This window comes from Scyliorhinus canicula, chromosome 11, assembly GCF_902713615.1.
Source record: "Scyliorhinus canicula chromosome 11, sScyCan1.1, whole genome shotgun sequence".
Lineage (NCBI taxonomy): Eukaryota > Metazoa > Chordata > Chondrichthyes > Carcharhiniformes > Scyliorhinidae > Scyliorhinus > Scyliorhinus canicula.
The window spans coordinates 3,712,577-3,738,085 of NC_052156.1; the positions used below are offsets into that span (position 1 = coordinate 3,712,577).

Consider the following 25,509-nt stretch of genomic DNA (forward strand, 5'->3'; position numbering starts at 1 on the left):
GTGGGACTCGCTCCCACGGGGTGTGGGGGGAATGTGGGACTCGCTCCCACGGGGAGTGGGGAGAATGTGGGACTCGCCCCCACAGGGAGTGGGGAGAATGTGGAACTCGCTCCCACGGGGAGTGGGGGGAATGTGGGACTCGCTCCCACAGGGAGTGGGGGGAATGTGGGACTCGCTCCCACAGGGAGTGGGGGGAATGTGGGACTCGCTCCCACGGGGAGTGGGGGGAATGTGGGACTCGCTCCCACAGGGAGTGGGGAGAATGTGGGACTCACTCCCACAGGGTGCAGTTGAGGCGAATTGCAGAGATACATTAAAGGGGTTAAAAACAGAAAATAGCGAAAAAACTCAGCACCTGTACAGGGTGAAAAAGTGTTAAATGTTTTGAATCATCCCAGGTTTATGGCACAGAAAGAGGCCATTTGGCTGCGCCGGCCAAAAAAAAACAGCCCTCCAACACTTGCCAGCATTTGTTCCGTGTCGGACTTGACTCTTCGGAACTATTTCAAATCTCCACTATTCCCAGCACTTTGTTTACATCGAAGGAGAATCTGGGTAAACGCACCAGGAGAAAGGGAATTGAAGCATTGTGTAAGGTGGCAGAGGAGGGCAAATGGTGATGAGCATAAGCACCAGTATTAACCAGTTGGGTCGAATGGTCTGTTTCCGTGCTCCAGACTCCACGTAACCCAGTGAACCTCGGCACAGGAGGATTCCATTCGGCCCCTCCAGCCTGTCCTGTATTCTGTCGGATGTTGTCTGGGATCCTCGGGAGGTGAAGGGAGAAGTTGAGAAGGAGAAACAGGCTGAAAAGGCTGCTTACGTTTCGTAGATTTGAGGCCCTCGCTGAGCAGTGAGTCCGAGAAATTAATTGCTGCAATTTTATCCATAGAGACTATGAAGAGAATGGGGAGAAGAAGACAGAGACTAGATATTCCTACAGTAAGTCCCAATCGACCAGAGACTGAATCAATGCAATACTAACACCTCTCCTGTGGCATCGCTAGCTGTTGAGTCAAGTGACACGAGAAACGTGTGCCTTCCTGCTGTGATGCACAACTTATTTCTTTAATGCCAGAAAGTTTTGTTCAGGTTTTAGCTGGTTTAGCACAGGGCTAAATCGCTGGCTTTTAAAGCAGACCAAGCAGGCCAGCAGCACGGTTCGATTCCCGTACCAGCCTTCCCAAACAGGCGCCGGAATGTGGCGACTAGGGGCTTTTCACAGTAACTTCATTTGAAGCCTACTCGTGACAATAAGCGATTTTCATTTCATAAACGTTGGTTCAGGTCAAGCAGAGTTTAATCCCTTCACAGCCTCACTCTCCTTATCTCTGCAACCTCTTCAAGGAGGGGTTTTAAGAAGCAACTTAAAGGGGGAGGGGGGGAGAGCGTTGGAGAGCCTGGAAAGTGGGGGGGGGGGGGGGGGGATTCCAAAGCTTGGGGCCCAGGGAGCTGAAGGTTTGGCTGCAAATCGGTGGAGCAAATAAAATTGGAAATGCTGCAGAGGCCAGAATTGGAGGAGCGCAGAGATCTCGGAGGGTTGCTGGGCTGGGAGGGAGATTTCAGTGACAGCGAGGGACAAGGCCAAAGGCTATGGAGGGACTTCAAAACAGAAAAATAACGATTCAATTATTTGGGGAGACACAAACGGTGACTAGCTTAATCAGCATGTCGCTAACATCACTCAGGAGATTATATCCACAACGTTTGTTGTTCAGATACCGAGTGGAAGCCAGAAGTTGTCAAGAGCAAGAGTTTTGATCGTGAAATTGGACACAAAAACCCAAGGTAAGATTCTTTTTGAAGTGAGAATTAAATCTAATGATCGGACTGATCCGATTGGCAGAGGGTTGTCAGAATGCGCCCTCTCCTGGACAGTACAGCAACGGGCTTTCAAATACTCCATGATGTGGAGATACCACGGCGCCAATAGGCAGCAGTGCTAACCACTGCGCCGCTGTGACACCCCCTCATGTTAAAGAAGTTTTATAAATTGAAGGTTTTGTTAAAACCACCTTGAGACCTCGGCCCTGTCAACAGGCAGTAACTCTCTGATCTGATCTGAGTGTTAATCTGCTGCTTTCCCTCTTCAGCTCAATGGCGGTCGAATCGTTCATATCTGTGGCCGCTGATGTTAACGTGGGCAATTTCCACCTTTCTAAGGGTAAGTGAGTTCAATAAGAAGTTGTGTTTTGATCTTGACTTTTTGATGTAGAAAACTCCCCAAAGCTGGTTGTCTGGTGGGGTGGGGGAAGGAAAAGGCAGAAATAGGTAAAGGATAAGAGAGGAATTGGAAGGGGGCGAGTGTAAGATTTGCTGAAAGATTGGGGTTTTGAGAAGAGTTTCAAAGGTAGAAAGTGGAGAGGAACCACATTCTTATCCCATTCGTGCTGACTGTCAGCCTTGTGGGAATAGAAGACTTGCCTGTGCATTCTGACTGTATAAATTAACCCTTTCAATCTTGGAGACGGAGGAGAGTGAGTGAGGAAAGAGATGCAAGCGGTGACACGGAGAAGACGTGACCTACAGCCCGAGAATGCTGGGTAGAGCCAGCTGGTCTGGCAGCATCTGCGGAGACAGAATCTCTGAGTTAACGTTTCCCGGCCGTATGATCCTCCTACACAACTCGAGGGAGTCTGGCCTTTTGGAATGAGCCATTGGAGCAGCAGTGGCTGAACCTATAAGTCTGGCGGTGAATCTGGAGCACTGATTGAGCCATTTAATTTTGGGCAAATGTTTTCTAAACCGAACCACCGCTGGAGCCATTTTCTGAACAGTTTAAGAAATTAGGATTGAATTATAATTACAGTAGTGCTATCTGCAACCCTCACTCTCGCTATCCTTTGACTCTGTTAAGGCCTTTGCTACCGTCCACTCTGCTGTCTGGCACTGTTCTTCCACAGCGTTTGCGCGTTACCGTCACTTACCCCCCCCCCCCCCAAACCAGGTTTATCACGGACAGCTGGAAATGTACAGATAGTGGTCATGGTTCACCTTCACCATTCACATCAATTACAAAAGGCAGCGCTCAGAACTTCTTAACCATGACGATTATCTCAGGCTCTTCAATAACTTTCTCCCTCACTCATCTCCCGCTTTTGTTAATTGAACCCCTTATGATTTTTTAAATACATTTAAAGTACCCAATTAAGGGGCAATTTAGCGTGGCTAATCCACCTACCCTGCACATCTTTGGGTTGTGGGGGCGAAACCCACGCAGACACGGGGAGAATGTGCAAACTCCACACGGACAGTGACCCAGAGCCGGGATCGAACATGGGACCTCGGCGCCGTGAGGCAGCAGTGCTAACCACTGTGCCAACGGAACCCCTTATGATTTAATAAATTTCTCAAAGTTAAAATGGTGAAGGGGAGAGTGGGGATGACACATATCGAAACCAGCCGTGAATTCACAAGCTGTCGTTTAATCCTCCGCGCTGGAACCTTGTTTAATTTGAGTTTGCCAGCAATATGTTGGTTAATTTCAGACTCTGTGGGGTTTTGCCGAGAGATTAAATAAAGAAGCTGAACATTGAGAATGAAGTGGGAAGATGTCCCTTGGCCCCTGGCTTGTCGCTGGCAATTTGCGGTAACGTGAAAGCACTCGCTGGACCTCAGTCCCACCAGACACAGCAGAGGTAGCTGGCGGCCCAGTGGGATACTGTCCGGAGGGAGTTATCCTGGGAGTTCCCAACATCCATTTGTCACCTCATGAAGACTCATGGCACCAGCTGAATGTGGGCAAGGAATCTAGTCGAACCAATTACCCCCCTTCTCCCGCGCCCTGCTTCCCCCCCCCCCCCCCCCCCCCCCCCCCCCCCCCCCCCATTCTCATCCATGTTGAACCACATTGGAGGAAGCACTGAGGGTGGCAAGGGCACAGAACATACTCTGGGTGGGGGGACTTCAATGTCAATCACCAACACCGTCACAGACCGAGCTGGCCGGGTCCTAAAGGACAATAGCTGCTAGACTGGGACTGCAGCAGGTGGTGAGGGAACCAACAAGAGGGGAAACATACTTGACCTCATCCTCACCAACCTGCCTGCTGCAGATGTATCTGTCCATGACAGTATCGGGAGAAGTGACCACGCCACAGTCCTTGTGGAGACAAAGTCCCGTCTTCACATTGAGGATACCCCCCATCGTGTTGTGTGGCACTACCACCGTGCTCAATGGGATAGACTTTGAACAGATGTAGCAACTCAAGGTGGGGCATCCATGAGGTTCTGTGGGCCATCAGCAGCAGCAGCAGAATTGTATTCACCCACAATCTGTAACCTCATACCCCGGCATATCCCCCACTCTACCATTACCACCCAGCCAGGGGATCAACCCGGGTTCAATGAAGGGTGCAGGAGAGCCAGGAGCAATATCAGGCAGACCGAACAATGAGATGTCGACCTGGTGAAGCTACAAGGACTACTTGTGTGCCAATCAGCCTAAGCAGCAAGTAATAGACAGAGCTCAGCAATTCCACAACAAATGCGCTGCAGTCCTGCCACATCCAGCCGTGAATGGTGATGGACAATTAAACAACTCATTGGAGGAGTCGTCTCCACAAATATCCCCATCCTCAATGAGGAGGAGCCCAGCACATCTGTGCAAAAGACAAGGCTGAGGCACTCTCAACAATCTTCAGCCAGAAGTGCTGAGTGGATGATCCATCGCGGTCTCCTCCGGAAGTCCCCAGCATCACAGATGTCAGTCTTCAGCCAAGACGATTCACTCCACGTGATATCAAGAAACGGCTGAAGGCCCTGGATACTGCAAAGGCTCTGGACCTTGTCAATATTCCGACAATAATACTTAAGACGTGTGCTCCAGAACTTGCCGCACCCCTAGCCAAGCTGTTCCAGTACAACTACAACACTGGCATCTACCCGGCAATGTGGAAAATTGCCCAGGTATGTCCTATACACAAGAAACAGGACAATCCAACCCAGCCAATTACCGCCCTATCAGTCTATTCTCCATCATCAGTAAACTGATGGAAGGAGTTATCATCAGTGTTATCAAGCAGCAATTACTCAGCAATAACCTGCTCACAGACACAGTTTGGGTTCCACCAGGGTCACTCAGCTCCTGACCTCATTACAGCCTTGGTTCAAACATGAACTAAAGAGCTGAATGGCAGAGGTGAGAGTGATGTGAAAGATCTTCCTTCTAGGTCTGAAGTGGGGACGTTCGCTCATTATTGCACAATGTTTAGGACCATTCGTGACTCCTCATATATCGAAGCAGTCCATGTCCAAAGGCAGCAAGACGTGGACAATATCCAGGCTGATAGATGGCAGGTAACATTTGCGCCATATAAGTGCTGGGGAATGACCATCTCCAACAAGAGAGAATCTAACTTGACATTCAACGGCTTAACTGTAGCTGAATCCCCAACAATCAACATCCTGGGGGTTTCCATTGACCAAAAACTGAACTGGACTCGCCATATCTATGCTCTGGCTACACTAATAATAATAAGTAGGCTTCAATTAAGTTGCTGTGAAAAGCCCCTAGTCACCACATTCCGACGCCTGTTCGGGGAGGCTGGTACGGCAATTGAACCTGCGCTGCTGGCCTTGTTCTGCATTACAAGCCAGCTGTTTGGCCCACTGTGCTAAACCAGTTCCTTACAAGAGCATGTTTTGAATTCTGCAGAAAATAACTCAGCTCCTGACTCCCCAAAGCCTGTCCACCATCTACAAGGCACAAGTCAGGACTGTGATGGGAGACTCTCCACTTGTTTGGTTGAATGCAGCTCCAACAACACTGAAGAAGCTCAACACCATCCAGGACAAAGCAGCCCCGCTAGATTGGCACCTCATCTGTTACTTGCAAATTTCACTCCCTCCACCATCGACACACAGCATCAGCCGTGCGTAGCATCAACAAGGTGCAATGCAGCAACTCATCAAGGCTCCTTTGACAGCATCTTCCAATCTCTACCATCTAGAAGGACAAGAGCAGCAGATACCTGGGAACCCCACCACCTGGAGGTTCCCCTCCAAGTCACTCACCACCCTGACTGGGAAATATATCGGCCGTTCCTTCACTGTCGCTGGGGCAACATCCTGGAACTCCCTCCCTAACAGCACAGTGGGTGTACGTACACCACATGGACTGCAGCGGTTCAAGAAGGCAGCTCATCGGGCAGCACGGTGGCCTAGTGGTTAGCACAACCGCCTCACGGCGCTGAGGTCCCAGGTTCGATCCCGGCTCTGGGTCACTGTCCGTGTGGAGTTTGCACATTCTCCCCGTGTCTGCGTGGGTTTCGCCCCCACAACCCAAAAACGTGCAAGCTAGGTGGATTGGCCACGCTAAATTGACCCTTAATTGGAAAAATGATTGGGTACACTAAATTTAAAAAAAAAAAAGAAGGCAGCTCACCACCACCTTCTGAAGGGTAATTCGAGATGGGCGATAAATGCTGGCCCATGATGTAGAAGAAAAACAGAAAATGCTGGACAATCTCAGCAGGTCTCTCAGCACCTGCAGAAAGAGAAGTGAGCGAACGGTTCGAGTCTGGATGACTCTTTGTCAGATCTCCCGTGGTGTGGGATCTTACTCTGTGAAGATTGGCTGCCATGTTCCCACAATGACTACATTTCACAAGTACTGCAATGGCTCTAATGCCTAAGGTATGTGGCAGGCACTACAGAAATGTAATTCTGTCTGAACCTGATGACACATTAAGATGATTATTAAAAAGCCGAGAGGGGGAGATGAGGGAAATGTGTTTTTTGCACAGCGAGTTGTTGTGATCTTGAAGGGGCAGCTGGAAAGGGCAGTCGAAGCAGATTCAATAATAACTTCCAAAAAGGATTTGGACAAATATTTAAAAATGAGAAGAATTGCAGAGCTTATGGGGAGAGTGAGAGCAATTTGTTAAATATTTCAGCGAGCTAGTCCAGACATGTTGGGCAGAACGGCCTGCTGTCCTGTATCATTCTGTAATGCTGTTTTGCACTGATGTGGAGGCGACCGGCTAACTTGCATGTCGGGTCCGAAACTGACTCGAGCTAAAGCTGGTGCAAAGTCCGGTCAGTGTTGGTTTACATGTTGCCAGCAATGAGCCTGGAGTCAGTGAACCCTCGGGGGGTTTTCTGAAGCCCCCACTCTGAGGTCATTTGGGTCCCTCGGCTGAGTATTACTTTGAGTCTCCCCTTTGCTCTTTTTAAGGACTAATTGACAAGATCAACACCTTTAAAAAGATCAGGCTGGCCAAGTTTGAGAGCCCTCACGCTGACATCGTCATCCAAGATGATTACTTTTACCACAGCGTCAACCACAGGAACCCAGAGGTGAGTAAACCCCCCCCCCCCCTCTCAGTAGTAACTACGCTTCCACAAAGTACTGAATTGGCTGGGAAGCGCCATGGCGCATTCTCAGGTTACTCGGGTTCTGTTATTTCTTTTGGAAATGTATTACTATCTGTCCTTCATGAATGGCTGGGAAATGTGGGTACCCATCAACCCAGCAGTCAGGCAGTGATGGGTTTGATCTGTGACTGCCTGGTGTGTGGCTGAAGGCAGATAGGTGGAGCTGATACGAAATAGTGTCAGCCAATGGCTCAGAAGGAGGCCCTCCCATCCCTGAGCCAGAGGGTCGTGCGATCGAGCCCCACTTCAGAGACCTGATTAGGAAAACGGAGGCTGACACTACAGAGCAGTTTCCGAGTGAGTGCTGCACTGTCAGTGCTGCAGTCTTTCAGCCGATTTTTCATGTTAAATCGCTGAGCTGCCTTCTCAGACGGATGTAAAGTATTCCTTGGACACCACTTTGAAGAGGAGCAGGGTGGGGGGGAGTTCTTCCCAGTTTCCTGGCCAATATTTATCCATCAAGAAATATCACAAAAGTAGATAACTGATTTTATCACACTAAAGTCTGCAATGTTAGCATTCATGCCGGGAGGGCGAGAATACAAGACCAGGGATGTACTTCTGAGGCTGTGTAAGGCTCTGGTCAGACCCCATTTGGAGTATTGTGAGCAGTTTTGGGCCCCATATCTAAGGAAGGATGTGCTGGCCTTGGAAAGGGTCCAGAGGAGGTTCCCAAGAATGATCCCTGGAATGAAGAACTTGTCGTTTGAAGAACAGCTGAGGACTCTGGGTCTGTGCTCGTTGGAGTTCAGAAGGATGAGGGGGGATCTTATTGAAATTTACAGGATACTGCGAGGCCTGGATAGAGTGGACGTGGAGAGGATGTTTCCACTTGTCAGAAAAACTAGAAGCAGAGGACACCATCTCAGACTAAAGGGACGATCCTTTAAAACAGAGATGAGGAGGAATTTCTTCAGCCAGAGGGTGGTGAATCTGTGGAACTCTTTGCCGCAGAAGGCTGTGGAGGCCAAATCACTGAGTGTCTTTAAGACAGAGATAGATAGGTTCTTGATTAATAAGGGATCAGGGGTTATGGGGAGAAGACAGGAGTATGGGGATGAGAAAAATATCAGCCATGTGGATGTGGAAGCATTGGAAAGGGTGCAAAGGAGATTTACCAGGATGCTGCCTGGTTTGCAGGATATGTCTTATGAGGAAAGGTTGAGGGAGCTAGGGCTTTTCTCTTTGGAGCAGAGGAGGACTTAATAGAGGTTTATAAGATGATGAGGGGGATAGATAGAGTGGACGTTCAGAGACTATTTCCTCGGGTGGATGTGGCTGTTACAAGGGGCCATAACTATAAGGTTCAGGTTGGGAGATATAGGAGGGATGTCCGAGGTAGGTTCTTTACTCAGAGAGTGGTTAGGGTGTGGAATGGACTGCCTGCTGTGATAGTGGAGTCGGACACTTTAGGAACTTTCAAGCGGTTATTGGATAGGCACATGGAGCACACCAGAATGACAGAGAGTGGGATAGCTTGATCTTGGTTTCGGACAATGCTCGGCACAACATCGAGGGCCGATGGGCCTGTTCTGTGCTGTACTGTTCTATGTTCTATGGTTGAATGGCAGAGCAGACTTGATGGGCCGAATGGCCTAATTCATAGAATCATTAGGATTTACAGTGCAGAAGGAGGCCATTCGGCCCATCGAGTCTGCACCGACTCTTGGAAAGAGCACCCTACCCAAGCCCATACCTCCACCCATTCGCTATAACCCAGCAACCCCACCCAACACTAAGGGCAATTCTGGATACTAAGGGCAATTTAGCATGGCCAATCCCCCTAACCTGCACATCTTTGGATTGTGGGAGGAAACCGGAGCACCCGGAGGAAACCCATGCACACACGGGGAGAACATGCAGACTCCACACAGACAGTGACCCAAGACGGGAATTGAACCTGGGACCCCGGAGCTGTGAAACAAAAGTGCTAACCACTGTGCTACCGTGCTGCCCATTCTGCTCCTGTGTCTTATGGCCTTGAACTTGCTGCGTGTAAAGTGACTGCTCTGTTTCCTATATTGCAACCGTGACTACACTTCATTGGATATAAAACGCTTTGAGACATCCTGTGCTGTGAAAGGTGCTATAGAAATGCAGGTCTGTCTTTCTGTTTAGAAAGGCGGACGGGCTCGAGGGACCCACTGACCTCCTCTTCCTCCTACAGGTGAGCCCTGGGGCAAAATCCGGACTGATGGATCTCCTCCATGCCCCCCACACACACACCCCACACACACCCCCCACACACACACCCCACACACACACACCCCACACACACACACCCCACACACACACACCCCACACACACACCCCACACACACACCCCACACACACACACACCCCACACACCCCCCCCCACACACACACCCCACACACACACCCCACACACACACACCACACACACACCCCCCACACACCCCCCACACACCCCCCACACACACACCCCACACACACTCCACACACACACTCCAAACACACACCCCACACACACACACACCCCACACACACACCCCACACACACACCCCACACACACACACACCCCACACACACACCCCACACACACACCCCACACACACACCCCCCACACACACACTCCACACACACACTCCAAACACACACCCCACACACACACACACCCCACACACACACCCCACACACACACCCCACACACACACACACACCCCACACACACACCCCACACACACACACCCCACACACACACCCCACACACACACCCCACACACACACCCCACACACACACCCCACACACACACACCCCACACACACACCCCACACACACCCCACACACACACCCCACATCCCCCCCCCACATCCCCCCCCACACACACACCCCACACACACACCCCACACACACACCCCACACACACACCCCACACACACACCCCACACACACACCCCACACACACACCCCACACACACACTCCACACACCCCCCCCCCACACACCCCCCCCCCCACACACCCCCCCCCACACACACACCCCACACACACACCCCACACACACACCCCACACACACACCCCACACACACTCCCCACACACACTCCCCACACACACAGCTCGAAGTCTGTCCCTTGTCACAACCGGCCCAGGTGGGGTTTCCGGAAAGCTGTAAATCCGGACGAGACCTCTCGATTTATGACCGTCCGGCTGGGATACTTGCCCCCGGGTGAGGAGTGGTGGGGGGGGGGGGGGAGTCCTTGAGTTGGGAGGAATAGAGATGACACATTGGAGCTGTAACGAACCGATTGCAGTATAGTTGGCTTCTGCTGGCGATTAGGTGATTCCTCCTTTCAGACCTTCTGTAGTTTTGGTGGAGAGATTTCAGCTCTTTTTATTTCCAGCTGCAATCCCTTTTCGCTGTCTGGTTGACTTTCACAATCAGGGAGAGAGTTTTAGATATTCCTGTCATGGCCGCTATTTCGTCTTTGCAGGGGGACTGCTTCTGTATGTGCATGAACATACAGACGCAGAACCTAAATTGTAGTCCCAGTGTACAGGATGTTGAGAGTAGTGAGGTCAGGGATAGGGTTAAAAGTTCGAAAGAGGGCACTGGCAAGCAAGATGCTGGTTTGAAGTGTGTCTACTTCAACGCCAGGAGCATCCGGAATAAGGTGGGTGAGCTTGCAGCATGGGTTGGTACCTGGGATCTCGATGTTGTGGCGATTTCGGAGACATGGGTAGAGCAGGGACAGGAATGGTTGTTGCAGGTTCCAGGATTTAGATGTTTCTGTAAGAACAGAGAAGATGGTAAAAGAGGGGGGGGTGTGGCATTGTTAATCAAGGAAAGTATTACGGCGGTAGAAAGGGCGTTTGAGGACTCGTCTACTGAGGTAGTATGGGCCGAGGTTAGGAACAGGAGAGGAGAGGTCACCCTGTTGGGAGTTGTCTATAGACCTCCGAATAGTTCCAGAGATGTAGAGGAAAGGATTGCAAAGATGATTCTCGACAGGAGCGAGAGTAACAGGGTAGTTGTTATGGGGGACTTTAACTTTCCAAATATTGACTGGAAATACTATAGTTCGAGTACTATAGATGGGTCAGTTTTTGTGCAGTATGTGCAGGAGGGTTTTCTGACACAGTATGTCGACAGGCCAACAAGGGGCGAGGCCACATTGGATTTGGTACTGGGTAATGAACCCGGCCAGGTGTTAGATTTAGATGTAGGTGAGCACTTTGGTGATAGTGATCACAATTCGGTTATGTTTACTTTAGCATTGGGCAGGGATAGGTATATACCGCAAGGCAAGAATTATAGCTGGGGGAAAGGCAATTATGATGCTATTCGGCAATATTTAGGATGTATAAGATGGGGAAGGAAACTGCAGGGGATGGGTACAATCGAAATGTGGAGCTTTTTCAAGGAACAGCTACTGCGTGTCCTTGATAAGTATGTACCTGTCAGGCAGGGAGGAAGTTGTCGAGCAAGGGAACCGTGGTTTACTAAGGAAGTTGAAGCACTTGTCAAGAAGAAGAAGAAGGCTTATGTTAGGATGAGTCATGAAGGCTCAGTTAGGGCACTTGAGAGTTACAAGTTAGCCAGGAAGGACCTAAAGGGAGAGTTAAGAAGAGCGAGGAGAGGACACGAAAAGTCGTTGGTGGATAGGATCAAGGAAAACCCTAAGGCTTTCTATAGGTATATCAGGAACAAAAGAATGACTAGAGTAAGATTAGGGCCAATCAAGGATAGTAATGGAAAGTTGTGTGTGGAATCAGAGGAGATAGGGGAAGTGTTAAATGGATATTTTTCGTCAGTGTTTACACTGGAGAAAGACAATGTTGTCGAGGAGAATACTCAGGTTCAGTCGACCAGGCTAGATGGAATTGAGGTTCATAAGAAGGAGGTGTTAGCAATTTTGGAAAGTGTAAAAATAGATAAGTCCCCTGGGCCAGATGGGATTTATCCTAGGATTCTCTGGGAAGCCAGGGAGGAGATTGCAGAGCCTTTGTCCTTGATCTTTATGTCGTCTTTGTCGACAGGTATAGTGCCGGAAGACTGGAGGATAGCAAATGTTGTCCCCTTGTTCAAGAAGGGGAGTAGAGACAACCCTGGTAATTATAGACCTGTGAGCCTTACTTCGGTTCTGGGTAAAATGTTGGAAAAGGTTATAAGAGATAGGGTTTATAATCATCTTGAAAAGAACAAGTTGATTAGCGATAGTCAACACGGTTTTGTGAAGGGTAGGTTATGCCTCACAAACCTTGTTGAGTTTTTTGAGAAGGTGACCAAACAGGTGGATGAGGGTAAAGCGGTTGATGTGGTGTATATGGATTTCAGTAAGGCATTTGATAAAGTTCCCCACGGTAGGCTATTGCAGAAAATAAGGAAGTATGGGATTGAAGGTGATTTAGCGGTTTGGATCAGTAATTGGCTAGCTGAAAGAAGACAGAGGGTGGTGGTTGATGGCAAATGTTCATCCTGGAGTTCAGTTACTAGTGGTGTACCGCAAGGATTTGTTTTGGGGCCACTGCTGTTTGTCATTTGTATAAATGACCTGGAAGAGGGTGTAGAAGGATGGGTTAGTAAATTTGCAGATGACACGAAGGTCGGTGGAGTTGTGGATAGTGCTGAAGGATGTTATAGGATACAGAGGGACATAGATAAGCTGCAGAGCTGGGCTGAGAGGTGGCAGATGGAGTTTAATGCGGAAAGGTGTGAGGTGGTTCACTTTGGAAGGAGTAACAGGAATGCAGAGTACTGGGCTAATGGCAAGATTCTTGGTTGTGTAGATGAACAGAGAGATGTCGGCATCCAGGTACATAAATCCCTGAAAGTTGCCACCCAGGTTAATAGGGCTGTTAAGAAGGCATATGGTGTGCTAGCCTTTATCAGTAGGGGGATTGAGTTTCGGAACCACAAGGTCATGCTGCAGCTGTACATAACTCTGGTGCGGCCGCTTCTGGAGTACTGCGTGCAGTTCTGGTCACCACATTATAGGAAGGATGTGGAAGCTTTGGAAAGGGTTCAGAGGAGATTTACTAGGATGTTGCCTGCTATGGAGGGAAGGTCTTACGAGGAAAGGCTCAGGGACTTGAGGTTGTTTTCGTTAGAGAGGAGAAGGCTGAGAGGTGACTTAATAGAGACATATAAGATAGTCAGAGGGTTAGATAGGGTGGTGATGACCAACACGAGGGGACATAGCTTTAAATTGAGGGGTGATAGATATAGGACAGATATAGAGGCAGTTTCTTTACTCAGAGAGTAGTGGGGGTGTGGAACGCCCTGCCTGCAACAGTAGTAGACTCGCCAACTTTAAGGGCATTTAAGTGGTCACTGGATAGACATATGGATGAAAATGGAATAGTGTAGGTCAGATAGGCTTCAGATGGTTTCACAGGTCGGCGCAACATCGAGGGCCGAAGGGCCCGTACTGCGCTGTAATGTTCTATGTTCTATGTATCAGGACGGGAAACTTCCAGCTGCTTTTCCTCAGAGTACAGACTGACAGGGCGGGCAGGCGCTGGGCAGGTTTCTCAGCCAGCTTTTAGCGCCCTCTTTGTATATTCCAAATGGAAACCCGGATACACTAGACCACCTGTGCAATTATACCCAGGGACTTTGAGATGAGATACTCGTTATGTTCCTTTGTCTTTCCGGAGATGGTAATTAGTCCCTGGATGGTTTTACAATGACCTTGTCTGGAAACAAAGGGAGGGCTTCCATTATCCATTACGGAATGCCCTGCAGATATTCCTGCCACTGACTAACTGCACTTTCTCAGCCAGCTTTGGAGTTTGTGTCCATTTTAAAATATAAAACTCTGGTCTTTTTAAAGTCCAGGATTTCTGTGTATATATTCCATGGCATTTCCCTCCAACATCATTACGCTGTTCACCAGCAGACAGATTGAGAGCAAATGGACAGCACTGTTCTCAGTGCCTCGGTATCGGAACAGCAGCCACGGAACCATTGGAAGAATCTGCCATCGCGAATGACCTTATTGAGCGGGGAAGTGGGAATGGTCCAATGAATGTATTTCTGGATAGAGGGATAGAACCGTAGAAGCAGGCCATTCGGCCCATCGAGTCTGCATCAACCCTCTGAAAGAGCACCCAACCTATGCCCATGGACCCCACCCTATCCCCATAACCCCATGACCCCACCTTACCTTCATAGATTTCATAGAATTTACAATGCAGAAGGAGGCCATTCAGCCCATCGAGTCCGCACCGGCCCTTGGATAGAGCACCCTACTTGAGCCCCATGCCTCCACCCTATCCCCTTTATCCCCTTACCCCCCTTAACCCAGTAACCCCATTTAACCTTTTTGGACACTAATGACAATTTAGAATGGCCAATCCACTTAACCTGCACATCTTTCTGACACCAAGGGTAATTTAGCAAGGTCAGTCAGTCAACCCAACTTGCGCATCTTTGGGTTGTGGGGGGAAACCGGAGCACCCGGAAGAAATCCACGCAGACACGGGAAGAACGTGCAAACTCCACACGGACGCCCAACGCTGGAAATGAGCCTGGGTCCCTGGCGCTGTGAGGCAGCAGTGCTAACCACTGTGGCACATCATTGTAGGATTGCAGGATACCATGTGTGACGGGAAGAGACTTTTCGATGCCTCCTTGCCTCGCTCTCCCTGTCTCAACAAACCCCTGAATTCATCTGAACTCCCCACAACAGATAAGATGAGTTGTGATCGGTGTTCCCTCTAAGCTGTGACACCACCTAGAAACGTGCAAATCTCCGTGCAGGCCGCACACAAGTCCGTGCCTTTAAATTGTGAAACATTTACAAAAGAATGTAGAGGGACAGTGCACTTACATAAATTGTCTGCGTTCTCCGAGGAACGTGTGAGGGAACATTGGCTGTGCTCTGTCAGAAGGGACAAGTTCCGATTACTGAATGGTCTCTTTCTGTTCCAGATCAGTGACGGTTGCCATTAACAATCTTTAATGTTTGATTTCCCAGGTTGGCGATCTCCGCGTTTCCTTCCATTTCGCAGGGCTCAGTGGAGAATGGTCCTTCCTTGGCCGGCCTGATGTGGTAAGTCCCATTTTCCATTGCTCTCTATTTTCCCTTCCCTTCCCCTCTGTGACGTTGGCTCGTGGGAATATGGGTTCCACAGGAGTCTGGCCCATGTGTGTTGATGGGCGAATGCTGAGTTGGTCCCACTCTGGGACTTGAACACATAATCTAGGTAACACTTTGATCTCTCAACCTCCCACTTTCCCTGTCTCTGGAAAAAAGCTCTTGGCCAAGTCATTTACACCGACATTTGTGAAATTCCCAACACTCTAACCCTTGGCCCTCGATTAGCTTCAATGCTCGTGGAGCTTCTTATCTGTTCAGTTGCACCGTCCGTTCCACCTTTGTGATGTCCTCAACCCTTGGAATAGCTTTTATACTCACCTATCCGAGTGATTTCAGAGGTGACTCCACACTGCAATCTCTTGATGATTTCTTTGACTGTGAGCTGAAGTTCTGACTCTTGCCTCCTCACCCCCACCCCCCCATTTCTAACACTGACCATCTCTGTCTCTGCCTCAGTCCCTGTGCTGCTGGAACCCTTGTCCGGGTTTTACTTGCATCCAGAAACCTCAATTTAAAAATTGTTCGAATTCTTCGAAGATGTCCCTCCCTCCCCATTTCTGTAACCTCCTCCAGTCCTCCCTATTTTCCTAAGGGGCTGGTTTAACACAGGGGCTAAACAGCTGGCTTGTAATGCAGAACGAGACCAGCAGCGCGGGTTCAATTCCTGTACCGGCCTCCCCGAACAGGCGCCGGAATGTGGCGACTAGGGGCTTTTCACAGTAACTTCTTTGAAGCCTACTCGTGACAATAAGCAATTTTTATTATGATTATTTCAGCCATCACTCGGTGAGCAGTCGGAACGTTGTGGGTTCAAGATCCACTCCAGAGACTCCTGCACATGATCCAGGCCGACACTGCCGTACTGTACTGAGGGGGTGCTGCATTGTCAGAGGGGGGAATATTCAAACGGGGCATTAATCGGAGGCTCAGCATGGCTGGGGGGGGGAGAATGTAACTGATCCTACGGCTTTTAATTTTAAGAAGAGCGGGAGAAGTTCTCCTCTGTGTTGTGGCCAATATATATCCCTTAATCAAAGTTACAGGAGGGAGGGTAAGGAGAGACCCATGGAGATTGTCTCTGTGAACTGGGAGGGACAGGGAGAAATGGAGAGAAAGAGCCCGTTAGAACTCCCGCTTCATGTTCGGGTGAATTTGTTGACTGGTTGTGATGTGGTTGCTCTCCGCAGGTCACCATCGTGGCTCGTCAGAAGGAGAACCAGCTGATTCCGTACCAGACACAATCTGGGAACATTCTGCAACTATTGTACGAAGAGTCGCTGTCAGCAGTGGTCAGTACTGAAATAGTTAACAGACACGGGTTTAACCATTCTTCTTTCTGATTCTCACCTGCTTTGGCACAGTGAGAGGCAAATAGCACAGACTCCCCAGCCTACATATCGGGTTTACAGCAGGAGGCCATTTGGCCCATCTAGTCTCTACCAATGTTTACGCTCGCACGAGGTACAACATATATCCATCAGCGAATCCTTCTATTCCTTTCACCCTCATGTTGAACGGCCTCACCTTGTGTATCTCTAAACTATTCACTTCAACTACCCCCTGTGAGAGCGAATTCCACATCCTCACCACTCTCTGGGTAAAGACTTTTCTCCTGAATTCCCCAACTGGATTTATCAGTAACACATCTTTAGTCTGTAGTTTTGAATTGTATCCTGCAAGAGATGGTACCCTACAGTTCTGTACATGGGAAATTCCTGAGTCCTGTGGGGGTTCTGCCCTCCAGCAGCACAGTGCGGACTGGAGGGGGAAACCGGGGGGGGGGGGGGAAGACCAGAACAGAAGCTACTGATTATCAGATTGTTATATCCGCTGTTTAATTGCTGACTGATTCTATCCCTCACCTTGCAGGAAGTGTTTGAAAAGGAACACGCTGCCAATTCGATGCTGACCTGGGCCCTGCGATTTGCTGGTTGGCTGCTGATGTTTGTCAGCATTAAGCTCATGACCAAGATTTTCCACACACTGGGTGAGCCAGGGCCTGCTCGCTTCGGGTTTGTTTGCTGGATTTCTGTCTGTTGTCCATCACTCCGGTTTGACGATTAGAGTTGATTGGAACCTCACTCCATTTCCCTCCCTAAACCATCAGTCACCATTCCTGATTTGTGTTCTCGATGCGTGGAAAGAATGTTTCCTGATGCCATCCTGGAATATTTCTCCGCTCCACAAAATGTCCATTACAGGATTCAGAAAGTGTAGTGCTAATACCCATTCCCGTTGGGAACCAGAGATGGTACTCTGCTTTGCACACCGATGTGTTGGATTGGATTTGTTTATTGACACGTGTACCGAGATACAGTGAAAAGTATTTTTCTGTGAGCAGCTCAAACAGATCATTAAGTACATGGGAAGAAAATAAAATACATAATAGACACGGCATCGGGTGAAGCATTCAGGGTGTAGTGTTAATCAGGTCAGTCCATAAGAGGGTCGTTTAGGAGTCTGGTAACAGCGGGGAAGCTGTTTTTGAGTCTGTTTGTGCGTGTTCTCAGACTTTTGTATCTCCTGCCCTGTGGAAGAGGTTGGAAGAGTGAGTAAGCCGGGTGGGAGGGGTCTTTGATTATGCTGCCCGCTTTCCCCAGGCAGCAGGAGGTGTAGATGGAGTCAATGGATGGGAGGCAGGTTTGTGTGATGGACTGCGCGGTATTCACGACTCTGAAGTTTCTTGCGGTCTTGGGCCGAGCAGTTTCCATACCCAGGCTGTGATGCAGCCAGATAGGATGCTTTCTATGTGTGCGTGCCTTGGGTACTAATACCAAATAAATATGAGTATCACCGGGTGAGAGGTGATCACCGGGTGAGAGGTTATCGGAGTTAAAGATTATCTACACTAAGCATTTTGATGGTGCAGCGTCTCACCTGGAACCTAGGCTGGTGCATCAATCCCTGAGGATCACTACATTTCTGATTGGTAAATTTTAAAAATGGGAGATAAACACTGGTCCTTGAGATCTGAGCTCGGTATTGATATTCGTACGGTCAGTTTTAACCTTGTGCATTTGAATGATTCCAAGTGTGTTTGATCATTGTGCCTGCTCCTGGTCCGAGGGGCTGGGTGGGTGGCTGGTGGTGTCTCTGGTGCTGGGGCTGAGTTCCCTTGGATTCCGTTTGTAACGCTGTCCCTGTTTTTCTCCTGCAGTGGACTGGATCCCAGGCATCCGCGACCTGGTCAGCTTGGGATTGACCGTTTTTGGCCTGTGTGTAGCGACGTCACTGACCCTGCTGACCGTGGCAATGGGCTGGATCTTCTATCGTCCCCTGGTGGCCCTGCTCCTGGGCATCCTGGCTGCCGTGCCCATCCTGATTGCAAGGTCCCGCCACCGGCCGAAGATGCTCTGATCTGTGTTGGAGAAACAGTCGCCCATACGGACACTTCCTCCCTTCCCGACCGTCCGCCCAGCTTTTGTGGGCAGCAAGCAGCCACTTGGAAAAACCCAATGTTCTCGTTCACGTTATTTCACAAACCTGCAACAAACCCGAGATACTGAAGCAAGTTTCCTCCAATGTTCCCCCTTTGCCGTTCTGTTTATTGTGAATTGCCCTGACCAAGCCCTCCCAGCTGGTCAAACTGTGGTGGCTGAATCTTGGGTTGTGTGTGTACCCGCCTCCAGCACTCATTCTCAGTAAAAATGTTCAGTATTAAAATTTTGAGACAATCTTTGAATGCTTAGTGATTTATCGACATGAGGCTCCGATCAGTTCGAGGCCCCCCTTGCCATGAGGTTCCAGATCTATTACTTTGAAGGAGGTAAAGAAACAAGTTTTTGTGATGGACAAGTGTATTTTTAAATAAAATCTATCCATCTTCCCATCCAATCACGGAAGGTGTAACACCTGCACCTTTACCTCCTCGCCATCCGAGACCCCAAACACACCTTCCAGGTGAACCATTGGTTCACATGCATCATAGGGGCCGTTTAGCACAGGGCTAAATCGCTGGCTTTGAAAGCAGACCAAGGCAGGCCAGCAGTGTGAATCTGATTTATTTACTCGTCTCTCAGTCCGGAAGAAAATACTCTCGAACACGTCCGTACTTCAGAATATTCTTTATTACGATCGGGGCCGCTCTCTAGGTATTCCGGAGAACCACCTTGGAGAGTGCCAAAGTTTTGCTCAAAACATCCTTTTTTTATGTATTATTAGGGGGCTGTCCCTTACAGTCACTTGAGCTCGCCCCATTACAAAGCATAAATTTGTTATTGCAATAGTTCCAGTACATGATTTTACAGACTTTGAGGTTATCTATTGGCACATGAGTATGTAGCAGTCTTAGCTTAATTAGCAGGTGTCAGCTATAGTTGCAAGCGGCTCCCACATTTCATATCCTGTCATCCGGCCATGCTCCTTGTTTCTCAAGGCTATTCGGCTCACAGTCATGAGTCGGCTCACGACTTCAAATATCAACTCCCTTATCTCAGCAAGTTCATTATCCTTCAATAACAAGCTCCTCCACTTGTGATTTTCCACTAATGTATCCCATTCATTCTGGCTCTTAAGCTTTGCTTCACATCCTCAGCAGCACGGTTCGATTCCCGTACCAGCCTCCCCGAACAGGGGCCGGAATGTGGCGACTAGGGGCTTTTCACAGTAACTTCATTGAAGCCTGCTTGTGACAATAAGCAATTTTCATTTCATTTCATTTTCTCTTTCAATTTGGATGCCTGCGTTTGCTGCTCGTAATGTGGTCCCTCTGCAGCGGGGAGATTAAACACAGACGGAGAGACCCCTCTGCGGGACGCCTTCGCTCGGTCGGGAAGCGTGGACCTGATCTTCCAGTCGCTTGACCCACTCCAATTCACCATCTGGCTCCCGTGCTCACATTTCTGTCCTCGTTCATCAACATTCCAGCGAAGCCCAACACAAGCTGAGGGAACACCACCCCACCTTCCAATTGGGAATTTCATAGCCTTTTGGATTCAACATTGAGTTCAACACATTCAGACCACGAACTCTGTCCTCCATTTTGAATATTTCCCCCCCTCGTGTTGATCTGTATCCCGTTCTCATGGTTTTGCTTTCAGACAGTGCGGATCCTTTTCTGTTATTAACTGGACCAATATGGTGAAGAGCGATATTGAAGCCCCCAGCCCCGTCGGTGACCTTCTCCACTGAATCATTCGGCTGATTTGCAAAAACAAATACAAAGGACAGGTCCCATGACATTGCAGAGCCCAGCCCGCCAGCAACTTAGTCTTTTCAATACCTCTCGCCTTACACTGCCAGGGCAGTTAGTGGTGGGCTGTGAAGTTAAAAACTCACCACTATTCTTAGAATTCCCCCTATACCAAAAAGGTAGGGACCTAAATAAGACATTCTAAATGGCGAACAGGGATTCTCACTCTCTGACTCCGATGCAGGCTTAGGTGGCTGCTATTCGGGTCAAACTATATTTTCAAGTTATCCCCTGGTATAACCCAGATCTTTATAGAAGATTTTATCTACTTACCACTTAGTAGCTTCGATCCTGGATCCCGCGTTGCTAAGTAAGTAAAGTTGACTTTGTAATAACCACTGTTTCAGGTTAAAACTTTGTAATTTTATTATTATTTTTTCTTTTAAAGATAAAATCACTGTTTTTACAGAAAGGTAAAAAGATCTTTTCTTTGGATCCTCCTGGTCAGTTGTTAGACCTTCAGGTCTACCTTGACAATCTCTCTTTATCTTTTGGTTTTCTCCTGTTAGATTCGCTGTTCTGCTCGGTTTCTGTGTTCTATCTGTCCCATGACCGAGGGCAGCTATGAGAGCTGACTCTGCCGGCTGTTACCGTTTTAGGGTTTATATTTCCCTGCTAGCAGTTATGACATTTATATGACATTATTGTAAAGTAACTTTGTTTTGCTCTTGATTGTTCAGTGTACCTTTAATCTCAATAACTTCTAACACGACTATGCATTCATGTTGAGCATGACTTTAGTTCATCGAACTCTGATTAGATTTTTTTCCCTTGTAATGTTCAAAAGTGCTTTGATCCTCGAGGGGTTCTGGTTCCTGTCACTTCTAAAGTTGCTTTATTACCAAATAGTGCCCTTTGCTTGTCAGAACTCTGACCCCGATTTGGGGTTAACTTGTGCTCTTGTGGACACGTCGTCTCCGGCTTCCCATATTCAACAGGTGTCAGCAGGATTTCACATCTAAACATTTGTCACCCAATTCAACTGAAGATGCTGGCAATTCTTTAATAACTGCTTACTAAAATAATTAATTTCAAAGAAGGTGCGAAATATTGTTTCCCTTCATGTAACTAAAAGTTCAATCTGCTTTAACTTGAAAGACAGGCATCAGTTTGACAGCTTGAGCTATTACAAGCTGTTTTCCTAACGCCTGTTTGATAAAGGCTGTCTGCATTTCAAAACCGTATTTTGCGGCTGCTGACCCTTTGTGGTATTTTTCCCGATATTTTCTCATGTACCCTCAGGTTCTGCCAGACTTCCATGTTTCAAATGACATATTTTCCCATTTTTACTTTACACCCCCCTCTTGGCATTTGAAACATAACTATATCTTTCGGTCAATTACCTCCCCATCCAATTGTACTGACTAACGTATATCCCCGATCTTTGTCATTTGTATGTACATGTCGTGATACGTACATGTCGTGATTTTAAATTGTGCACCGAAATCAATTGTAAATTTATCCATATCTCAGACCAATGTTGATAGACTCTTTTTTTCGTTCTTTCCTCAAGTCCAATCACCGTGAACCATAGCTGTAGCTGCTCAGGAAGGTAACACAATGGTTATATCCGTGTGTTCTACTACCTCCAAAGCATTTTACTTCCTTGGGGTAGCAGCACCGTAAAAGCTTCCTCATGTCCCTTACAAACAGCACACAATTCAGTCCATTAGTAACTAAAAAGGTCTTTTGTCCATCACTGGCTGCTTAGTGTCCCATTTTTCCATTGTCCAAATTGCTTTCCGTTACTCATTGGAATCGTAAATTATGATATAATGTACTATCCACTCATTCCCTCGCTTCATCAATTTAAAAGGTTCAATCGATCCCGCTTCGATTCCTGACTTCCCCACATTGATGTCTAACATTGTTCTGAACCATGTACGTCTGCCAGCCCTGGTTTACATGAGATAATAACTTTCTGCTAAGTTTCCTTCAAATCCCTTCCGTTATCATTTCCCGTACCACATGAAGTGTATATTTGCCATTAGAACATTTGCAACATAATAAGCCAACAGTAGTCACAAAACCACCCCTAGGACATCAGTAGGCACATTTAATACATTCAACTTTTGGAAATACAACCCAATTGAGTTCTCTTTCGTCACATCGAACCATCACTTTTTCTTCTTCCAAATAAATTTTGAATTCTCCCTATTAAATGCACGGTCAAAAAAAAGTCTTATCTTAACACATTGCTCATCACCTAACCACACAAATAGTTTATGCGTTACAACTTTACATATTTTCAGCAGTTATCACAATTTCAACACTAAAGGATAAAGTACAATATCGACACATCCCTTTGTGGCTCTATCCAAGTGCTTTATGAGCCAGCACTTGGGACCAATAGTCACAACATACAAAATATGGCGTGTTAACAACATCAATATTATTTGTGACGTTGCGTGCAGTTAAATCAAGAAAACACACTAAACTACCACTATTATACTTTGTTCATTTGTCCCATGATTATCCCCTCTATTAAAACATTCACACAGTTTAGAAAAATCCTCACTCTTGGTGATTGCTGATCAAGTTCTTGAACCCCATTATCATACATACTGAAATCCTCGTGCGGTTCATCTTATGATATGGCTTGCCTCCTTTCTCAATCTCTATTTAACTCTGTCAGATTCTGTTCTGCTGCCTTTGGCTAGAAGCTTATCAATTGTATTTAGAGATGTGGATCAGAAATTGGCTAGTTGAAAGAAGACAGAGGGTGGTGGTTGGTGGGAAATGTTCAGAATGGAGTTCAGTTACGAGTGGCGTACCACAAGGATCTGTTCTGGGGCCGTTGCTGTTTGTCATTTTATAAATGACCCAGAGGAGGGCGCAGAAGGATGGGTGAGTAAATTTGCAGACGACACTAAAGTCGGTGGAGTTGTAGACAGTGCGGGAGGATGTTGCAGGTTACAGAGGGACATAGATAAGCTGCAGAGCTGGGCTGAGAGGTGGCAAATGGAGTTTAATGTGGAGAAGTGTGAGGTGATTCACTTTGGAAAGAATAACAGGAATGCGGAATATTTGGCTAATGGTAAAATTCTTGGTAGTGTGGATGAGCAGAGGGATCTCAGTGTCCATGTACATAGATCCCTGAAAGTTGCCACCCAGGTTGATAGGGTTGTGAAGAAGGCCGATGGTGTGTTGGCCTTTATTGGTAGAGGGATTGAGTTCCGGAGCCATGAGGTCATGTTGCAGTTGTACAAAACTCTAGTACGGCCGCATTTAGAGTATTGCGTACAGTTCTGGTCGCCTCATTATAGGAAGGACGTGGAAGCTTTGGAACGGGTGCAGAGGAGATTTACCAGGATGTTGCCTGGTATGGAGGGAAAATCTTATGAGGAAAGGCTGATGGACTTGAGGTTGTTTTCGTTAGAGAGAAGAAGGTTAAGAGGTGACTTAATAGAGGCATACAAAATGGTCAGAGGGTTAGATAGGGTGGACAGCGAGAGCCTTCTCCCGCGGATGGAGGTGGCTAGCACGAGGGGCTAGCCTTAAATTGAGGGGTAATAGATATAGGACAGAGGTCAGAGGTGGGTTTTTTACGCAAAGAGTGGTGAGGCCGTGGAATGCCCTAACTGCAACAGTAGTGAACTCGCCAACATTGAGGGCATTTAAAAGTTTATTGGATAAGCATATGGATGATAAGGGCATAGTGTAGGTTAGATGGCCTTTAGTTTTTTTCCATGTCGGTGCAACATCGAGGGCCGAAAGGCCTGTACTGCGCTGTATCGTTCTATGTTCTATGTATCTATAGACCTCACTCTTCTCTTTATCATGAGTTATGGTCCAACATCACCCAATCCTATCCTAATTCTTTTATTACTCAAGTATCTGCCACCTATTTTAATTTAGTGCACTTTAAACCTCCCACTTACTAAAATAAACTACAAAATTCCAGCCTTCTTTCCTTATTTTTGGACATCTCTGTTCCAAGCCATGTTAAGCCCCTTTCTCAGACATATATAACAGTCTCTAACAATATATATGACATTTCTTCCTTAATAACTATTAACGCTCTCCAATGCAATATTGTTTGCTGCAATGGTTACAAACTTCCCGCCGTGGCATCAAGATGCAAATAGTTTTAAACTATTGTCATTTAGCATGTGGAGGTTCCTCGTCAGTCGCTGCTGTCTGCCGCGACCTTTAATAAATCCACCGCGTAGTACGTGCCCCGTAGAGACCGCAGATCATCCATCAGCTGATGTCCAGGACACATGTCCAGTCAGAGATGTGTGACGGAAGGTTTCACTGCTCAGTAATAATTTGATATTTTGATTTGTTTCTAACCCGTAAAGTTTTCCTCCGGGCTCTGTCATTTAATTTTCTCAAATATGCAGCCAATTGTATCATTGTTCATTCTTTCCGTTGAGTAATTTTATTGCAACATTTACAGCATAAGTTTTGACAATTTTAAAATTCCCAGTTTCCAGACCAATGTAGTGACTATTACTCCTACTTGTGGTTTTGTTTTGTAACACATTTCCTATCTTAACTTGCCCTTTCTCGGGGACCCATTGTGTATCGTTTTTCCCGAATACTGTCTAAAAATCTTTAATTTATCTGATAAGTTTATCCCAGGCTGTTTGCAACTGTTCCCCACATTTTAACCCATCTAGCCTACTCTGAGTCCCAGCTTTTTCCCTTCCTTCTTCAAACTTGATCCTTATTTTTCTCTGGAGTGTAGTCCTCTTCGTCCAAATAAGTATATCTGTATTATTTTTTCCATCTGAAAAATCAAACGAACAGCTCAACTTTGGAGGGGGCCCTATTCTTTCATTTGTATTTTCTATGTTTGTTTGGATACTCCAGAATTGCCACCATTTCGTTCTTGTTTCTTTTTTAACTGGTTTGTTTTCCTGACCATTTAT

The 25,509-nt window shown here is 47.5% G+C and overlaps 1 protein-coding gene across 2 annotated transcripts in view; it reads left to right on the top strand.

The window, feature by feature from the left end:
- LOC119973720 (transmembrane protein 43-like) overlaps positions 1–19,117 on the top strand; it is a 29,841-nt gene extending 10,724 nt beyond the window's left edge. For both annotated transcript variants that reach the window (XM_038812123.1, XM_038812124.1), the window contains exons 5-12: positions 893–942; positions 1,719–1,788; positions 2,094–2,164; positions 7,177–7,298; positions 15,319–15,393; positions 16,629–16,730; positions 17,311–17,428; positions 18,599–19,117. In XM_038812123.1, the coding sequence (XP_038668051.1) occupies positions 893–942; positions 1,719–1,788; positions 2,094–2,164; positions 7,177–7,298; positions 15,319–15,393; positions 16,629–16,730; positions 17,311–17,428; positions 18,599–18,798 (808 nt within the window). In that variant the 3' untranslated portion in view covers positions 18,799–19,117. The remainder of the gene's footprint in view (positions 1–892; positions 943–1,718; positions 1,789–2,093; positions 2,165–7,176; positions 7,299–15,318; positions 15,394–16,628; positions 16,731–17,310; positions 17,429–18,598) is intronic.
- The last annotated feature ends 6,392 nt before the right edge of the window (positions 19,118–25,509 follow it).